The sequence below is a fragment of the Notothenia coriiceps genome, unplaced genomic scaffold, assembly GCF_000735185.1.
Source record: "Notothenia coriiceps isolate Sejong01 unplaced genomic scaffold, NC01 NC01_scaffold00026424, whole genome shotgun sequence".
Classification (NCBI taxonomy): domain Eukaryota; kingdom Metazoa; phylum Chordata; class Actinopteri; order Perciformes; family Nototheniidae; genus Notothenia; species Notothenia coriiceps.
The window spans coordinates 1585872-1593923 of record NW_011359125.1 but is presented as its reverse complement, the minus strand read 5'-3'; the positions used below and the strand labels follow the sequence as shown (position 1 = coordinate 1593923).

Here is an 8052-nt window from a genome sequence, read left to right as displayed (position 1 = left end):
CCTCGGAGGCTCTCGCGGAGCAGACCAGGAGCGGGGGAGCCTCACTCCCCTTTGACTCGCCGCCGGGAGACCCTGTCTCTGGGGTGGCGGGGGAGCGAAGACGTGGGACGGAGCCCCTGCGGCCGCCGGGGCGGTTGCTGTGGGCGTCTCTCCGCTTGCGGCCTCCTGTGACCGGCGTGGACTCCGCGGCTGCTGCGGGCGTTGGTGCCGCTGTGGCAGCTCAGCCGACTGGAGCCAGCTGTACATGTTGGCGAATGCCGTCCACCTGTTCCGCGGCCATCTTCATGGACTCCACCATGGCGTGGAACTGGGATCCGAACAGCCCGTCCGGGCTGATTGGAGCGTCCAGTAGCACTTTTCTGGCCGTCTCCGTAACAGACGCCGCCGCGCTGTGGTGACGGAGAGGGGGAAAGCATGTTCGGCCGCCAAGCTGGCACCCTGCTCCGACTCTTTCTCCCCCGTCCGGGGGAGAGGAGGGAGGGGAGAACCGAACGGTGAACCGTGGAGGGAGGCGGGGCAGGAGTTGCTTCGGACTCCTGCCCGGCACTCTGCCCCAGGGACACGAGGCCCCGTCCGCTCGTAAGCCTGGACGGGCCAATCGTCCTCCTCGGCCACAGCAGCAAGAGTGTCCGCTGTCCGCTTCCTGTCCCAGAGCCACATGAGGGACAATCACGGACGCAGTTGTTGCTCATGATGATTCTCAATTGCTGTGCTTCAGTAACTGTGCTGGTTTGCTGAAAAAAAGAGGGAGCAGATTGCCGGGCCTCCTTCCTATTTATACCGGAAGGAGGCCCGAGGGTGGGGCCCACCTTGCGGATGGGCGTGGACTACAAGTGTTTCAGTGCTGCGCGGGGGCGCAGGGGGATTACCCAATAGCGATAGCCTTAGAGGGCTGTGCCATTTACTCATAGAAACTGGGGTTACAGTAGGTAACCTCAGTTCGTCGTCTTTCCATGTCCATGTTACCTGCCTCGCCTATAATGCTCGCCTATGCTTGTCCATGTCTCCTGCCTGTTCACTTCTCTCCATAACATAAAAGGGAGAATATATAACGAGGGATCTCATCAGCATGATCATTTATTCATGTAGGAATGCAGCCTCTTTTCTTTTGTGCATACTATTGAATACATTTCATTGTTATTCTTTGCCATGTAAAGAATTTAAAATGTATTTTATTTATATTTGTACATCAGGAGTTTGTAGTGATTGATGTGCCTATGAGCCCAGGATGGGGGGTGGGGGGTATTACCTTGTTATTCGGAATGAGCTGTCAACATCAGTTTTCTTTTGTCACCAGATGAGTGTTCACTAAGTATACTGCCCACTTTGATACACATTTAGAGCACTTGTTATTTTATTACATATTTCCTTTTTTTTCTATACCAGTACATTTTCTGACAGTTTAAGAGTTAAGAGTTTTGCTCAAAATGCATATACAAAATGTATAAATAGAGCTGAAACTAGTAGTGGATTAGCCAAACACTAATTCATTACTATTTTGAAGGCTTCAGTCGTTTTTCAAACTCTACTGTTTTTCCTTTGAAATAATTGAATAACCTTTACTTTGAGGTTTGGATTAAAACAAACTTGCTGTGTATCCTTTTTCACTATTTCTTACAAAAATGAAAACATTTAATGTAGAAAATAATCAGCAGATTAATCGATAATGAAAATCCTTATAAATTATCAAATAGATATATTATAATACGTGAACTAATAAAACAATATCATCCTGATATTAAGGCATGAGTTAGTATAATCTAATCGTATACAATTGTATAACAGTCACAGGGAACTTTTTCTACTTTAACCACTTTGTTTATTTTTCAAATTACACTGAAATACTCCAGCAACCTTTTTAATGCAAGATTTTCACTTGTAGCCAAATGTGGTATAAATATTTGTCGTACTTAGGTAAGAGGTCTGAATACTTCCTCCACAACTGATTTCTCGCTAAAACTAATTAAAGAGAATGTCTATCGGTTGTGCCTGCCCACCACATCACAGCCCAGAAATGTGGCTTGTTAGTGTGCGAAGGTAATATGTTTTCGTGCATCAGTAAGCCCTTTAATATCCTTCAAAGCCAGACTCACCCACACTGGAAAAGCACAAGCTTAACTGAGTTATTTCTAACAGAGTTGTATTGTTTACATGTGGGGAGGTTACTTCAGTAACCATGTTATGAGCTGAGCTCTCATGCATTTAAACGCACCGTTGTGAGTCAGATAGTGTGACAGCTCCCTGCTGAGACCTCCACATCCTCAGCACGGCCTTTCATTATTAAAGCTCCTCACATACAGATGGCCCTTTAACTTTACTGTTATTACACTCCTTGTATAACACAGTCAGATCGTTTATATGCTGTATTAGCTTCTCTCAGATTTCCCTTGAAGAAATAATGGCCAATGCCCTTTTTTCATTTATGGCTGCACCATTCAGTCAAATGGAAATGTCGTGCGTCATTTTATACACATTAGATTGAATGTTTTTTCAGAATGGAATTGAAAATAAAGTACTGTGCATTTGAACAATGTTTGACAGCAGAACAGGATGTGGTAGTGGGAGAATTCCTATCCTTTAAGTGAAGATAGCAATATCGTCCTGTCAAAAATACTCTATTGCATGTTGCACTAAAAAAGTATTAGAAGCTAAATTATTTACATTATTACTTACAGGGTGGAATGAACCCAGGCCATACATGAGCGATATTACTTGTATGTTTATTATGTTTATATTTAAACATATTTTCAAATACATTATATAAGTTATATTTATGACTCTTTTTGTATTTTTTAGTTGCTTCTTCTTATTCATTTTGCGCACTCGCAAACATTTCCTTTGAGATTTTCACATTTTTGTGATCTCTCACCTTATACCGTATTATATATTATTGAAAGTGACTAATGCTTTCACACATGTAAGTATAATTTGAATTTCACAGCTGGTGGAAGTGGAGCACATTTTATGCTGGAGTTAAATCTACAGCACTGTGATATTTAAACATTCATCATTTATTTTATCTGTAAGAAACTAGAAACAAATGGTGGAAAAAATATACAGATTGTCTAGGTCCATTAAGTAATACTACAGTCAAATACTCTTTAGAAAATACCAAAGTATTGCCATCCTAATATACTTAAAGTACCCTCTCCAAACAACACTCATTATCCAGATTGGTGAAAATTGGTGATGAAACTAAGGATTATAATGGTGCATTAATGCTTTATCAATTTACCTTTTACAAAACATAAACATAAACATAGACACATAGGTAAACATATACACCATTTTAAGTAATTACTATGCCGCTTGGTAGCTTGTAAATGTTTTAACTTCAACTATAACAGTACAACATCATTTATCTTGTGGTACATTTTGTTTTATTATCTGAATCTTCAAAGTAACTTAAGTTATCAATTAAATGTAACGTATTTGCCTCTGAAGGAGTAGAAGTTAAACAAAGCAGACAATTAAACTTCTTACTTAAACTAAAAATAGACTTTGAAATCATATTCAAGTAGCTCTCCTTAAGATTTAGTCCAGGTTTATTTATTAATTCCTTTTGAGTGAAAACAATGGAGTTGGCTGTCTAGAGTCTCCTTGTTGATGAATGACCTTCAAGTTTTCTGAATTGTGTGCATAGTTCAAGTTTTTGTGTGCATGCAATTCAGAATAACTTTAATGAAGTTCTTTGCCACAGTTTGTGATTTTGCCAAAAATATAAATATTGCAATACTCTTATCTGTGGGCCATAAATAATAGATTACATTATTTGGAGGCGTCTTTCACAACACCCAAAGACAACTTACAATTAAAAAAAATACTATAAAAGGTTTAAAACATGACAAAAACACAAACCCAGCATAGTACTTACTGTAAGTTAATCAAATGTACTTACATACTATTTTAAATGAAAATTCTACCACTTAAGATGCATTGATTTTCTTCCAACTCCTTTGTTGAATGGTTGTGAAAATGGAACATGATGCAGCCTCTCTACTACAGAGTGCATCACTGACACAATACTCGTACTGTTCCAGACAAACCTACAGTCATTATTAAATCATCTCCAACAGCTCCGACTGTTAAGTTAATGACACAAGAATTGAGTCATGCTGACTAAACATGAATCAGAGCTCCAGTCCCAGAGCTAAAAGCTGATTGCAGTAACAGTCCGCCTCGAGCTGCTCTGCATGCAGCCACTAACCTTGTTGGTCACTTTAAGTGTTTGCATGGGATTTCACATCCAATTTAATGTTCGTATGTTGTGATCCTTTGAGAATCAACATGAATACTGTCACAGTCAATATCTGCAACTCGCATACACTCCCTTCCGCTCACTGTTGTGCATCTGCACAACATCTATGATTAAAAGCAGGAGAGGCTTTCCTCTTGTTCACGAGAGGAAATGGTGAATGTTTACTTGATCATTTACAGATGACTCTAGCTTTACAGTTCATAAACTCATCATATTCTATGCAGGCTGACATGTCGGCTTCTTCCAGATCTTCATCGAAGCCACATGATGGCTCCGTGTGATTAATGGCTGCATTTTTCAATCAGGTGGAAAGGTTGCAGATGCCTTTTGTATTCTGTAAACATTTACCCAAATTGTAGCCAAACACATTTGGTGTTTTCGGAGATCAGGATTGAAAATAAAGTTCTGTGAGCGATGTTTGCCTACAAATCATCCAGAGATGGAAAATTATGCTACTCGTGTTTTATTTATGTAAAAGTAGTATTTTTACTCTGTTACAAGTAAAAGTCCACTTTTGGAAGAAATACGCAGCTCTTTTACTTCAGTAAAAGTAGGAATACCACAGTATATGATTGATGATATATACGATTGAACGTCGTTTATTCAGAATCTTGCATAGGAGTGAAATCATGCTAATTTTCAGATTCATACTTGTATTTACGGTTGTTACAAGCAGTAAAGTATACATTTTTCTCATAGTATCTATACAGCATTGTCTGAAACGCTCCGTTTGGGTTGCTTGGTGAAAGCTTGGGTCAATGTTTACTTCGTGTCAGAAGCTGTCATTCACATACGTCGTAACAGGACTAAACTAGGAATATTTAGAATCTTTAAATGTAACTGACAGGTATTTATGGGTGTGTTTGTATGTTCAATCTGACACTCTGCTAAAATGAAAGCGTTGTTGTGTTAAGAAACAGCGTATTCTATTTCGGCATGAATTAACCAAAGGGCTAATTCAAACCCATCAAAGGAAAACTTTCATATTGATATGTAGAATACAAAATAAAGTGCCTCTGCTAGTCAGTGAGGATGACAATGTAACAGATGATTACGAGATGTAATAGTCTGTAACAGTAGCCTATGAGTAAATCTTTTTGAAAATATTGGCTATAGCTAATAGGAGTAAGAGAAAATGTAGCTAGCTAGCTATCTTATAAACGTACTGTAACGGACTGGTTATAATGTTGATGTTTGTTGTTTAGAGTTTGTTTACATTTTACAGAGTGTCAGTGAACGTGCCACTGTTTTGATGGACGGTTCTTGTGACCTGTAGCTGTGGGTTTGGGTGGGAGAGTGTTGTCTGGTTGGTTGGGGCTGGAAGAGCGAGGTTCCTGGCGAGAGGGACGCGGGAAGCTAGGAGAGAGCTAGCGGGAGACGTGACGGAGTGTGACGGAGTGTGACGGAGTGTGAGAATACGACAGGGTTAGAGGAATGTTTTGGCATGGTTATGGCCAACAGTGACCTGTGATCTGTACAATAAACTCCCGGATAAAGGACAAACTAAGCCTCCCTGTGTTCCTGTAGCGAGACGCTACATTTGGTGTCAGAAGTAAAAGTTCAACTCGGATTAACGCAGTGGTTCTCAAACTTTTTCTGTCATTCCCCATTTTGAACAGGTGGGCCTTTTCAAGCCCCACCTGTTCCTCATCGCTCCAATAAAATGGTAGGCCAAGCTTAACATTGTCAAATGTATCGTTCTATAACAGGGGTCTCCAACCTTTTTTAGGATGAGAGCTACTTTCAAAAAATAAAACAAGTCTTGAGCTACTTTTACTCCTCTTTTTTAGTGCACCCCCGGGAAGGTCTTTTTAAAAATGTTGAAGTGAAAAGCATCAATCTGGTGCACTTTGAGCACAAAATAAATTTATGGATACAGCTCTCAGTCTCAACACTCAGATGAAAGGGAGCTGTATACTTTTCAATAATCCAAACATCTTTAGAATATGATCACAACCAAATCATTTAAACTTGTTTATTCTTATCTTATGTTACCTAGTTAGCATTCTTTCTTTTTATTTATGCATATTTTACTAATCACTCCCCTTTTAAACTTTTTTATTTTTGTTTTACTGTCCTATAGCACACATTGGAATGATGTCTTACTTTATTTTTTACACCTAGGCTATATTAAATAGATAAATGTGTGCTCTCTCTAGCTCTCTCGCTCTCTCTCTCTGTCTTGCTCGCTCACAGAGGCTGTGTGCTCCTCCGTGGCGATGACGGCTTGCGTTAAAAAATTATAATAAACATAGGCCTATTTGTAAAGTGGGGGGACACAAACGGGATTTCGAAAAGTGTCACGGTTAAACTCCTTGTGAAGTGGTGAGGTGCCGCTCCACATTGCTTTTCTTCCCGNCCTGAGGTTACTGTATCAAGGGGCCAATGTTAGCACAGGACAGAACAGCCACACCCTCTCTACTGAGCACCACAGGGGCTCACAGAACATTAACATTTAAACTTAATCGAGCATGAGAAAATTAAAAAGCAGAAGAAGTAATGATTCAGACTTGTGCCAATCCCTCACTGGATATTTCTGGCTCTCGAAAGAAATATCAATAAATTGAAACAATTGCATCATCTCTTGCATATAAAAAAACAAAAAGTGAACCAAGACTGCCTCCGCTGGCCTGCAGTCACCGGCTGACGATGAAGCGCATGTGCACCTGTGTTAAGTGTGGAGAAATGTGTTTATATTTCTTGTAGATACATTTTAAGTTAAGATAAGATAAGATGGTACTTTATTGATCCCAATTTGGGAAATTGCTTTTGTTGCAGCAGCATAAAAGACAAGGCATTTTACAATAAAACAAAACTACAAATAAACAAGAATAGAAAGAGAATAAAATAAAATAGATGTGTTGAAATGGAAAATATACATGTAGATATTATATGTACAAATATATCTATAAATAAATATATGACATATGGAATATAAAATATAAAATATTGAACAGATTATATACAGTATGTGTTAAATGTACAAAGTGGTTATATTCAAGAGAAACTATGGAGCAGAGAGTTCTCTTCCAGCAAGAGGTGATTTATTGTACAGAGTTATTGCAGTGGGCAGGAACTGGTCCACGGGACTCCAATGACATAGTTCCCCGGTTACAATCGTGTCCTGTCTTGTCGGTGTGGGAGAGATGACTCGTGGTGTCCCCGAGTGTCTTGTAATTGTAAATTTGAATTAGCTCGTACTCTTTTAATTTTTCGTCTTCTTCATTACTAAGTCTGAACACGGTTAGGGAGTGACCTATAAAGACCGAGAGCTTTCTTTATAGTTATTTAACTTTGTTAACGTAGTAGAGAACGTATATTTTTTTGTTTTTCACTTGGTTCTGACGGAGGCGACCGGACGTCAGTGGCCGACTGCTACTTCGCGTACACGTGGACACAATTCACACCTCTTTACACAAATATAAAGAACATCTATGTAAAATTCAATTCTATTCTATTCTACCATGAAATAACTAGGGTTAAACCCTTTAACGAAAACAGTCGTCGTATTTTCTGTTCCGTAAAATGTTATTTTGTCTTGATGTTTATTTGTTCTTCATGCTTTCTCTTATTTTATTTTATCTACACAACTTTCCTTTTATATGTACATCTATAAATATACATATGTTATATATATATTTATTTTTACTGTATACCTTATATTTTATTATTTTATAACTTGTCTACATATATTCACAATTTTACATGTTGCACCAAAATAAGGTTCTCTTGATACCTCGTCTCTCAAGAGAGGTCGGTCTCCACTAAATAACATGTCTCAATAACGTCACCCC

At 39.1% G+C, this 8052-nt stretch overlaps 1 protein-coding gene across 1 annotated transcript in view; it reads right to left on the bottom strand.

The window, feature by feature from the left end:
- Positions 1 to 220: 220 nt before the first annotated feature.
- The window catches only part of LOC104957125 (SPRY domain-containing SOCS box protein 4-like), a 14122-nt gene continuing 6290 nt past the window's right edge, over positions 221 to 8052 (bottom strand). Inside the window, exons 3-4 of the mRNA XM_010784738.1 lie at positions 494 to 643; positions 221 to 389 (exon numbers count right to left, since the gene is read on the bottom strand). Coding sequence (XP_010783040.1) covers positions 221 to 389; positions 494 to 643 — 319 coding nt within the window. The remainder of the gene's footprint in view (positions 390 to 493; positions 644 to 8052) is intronic.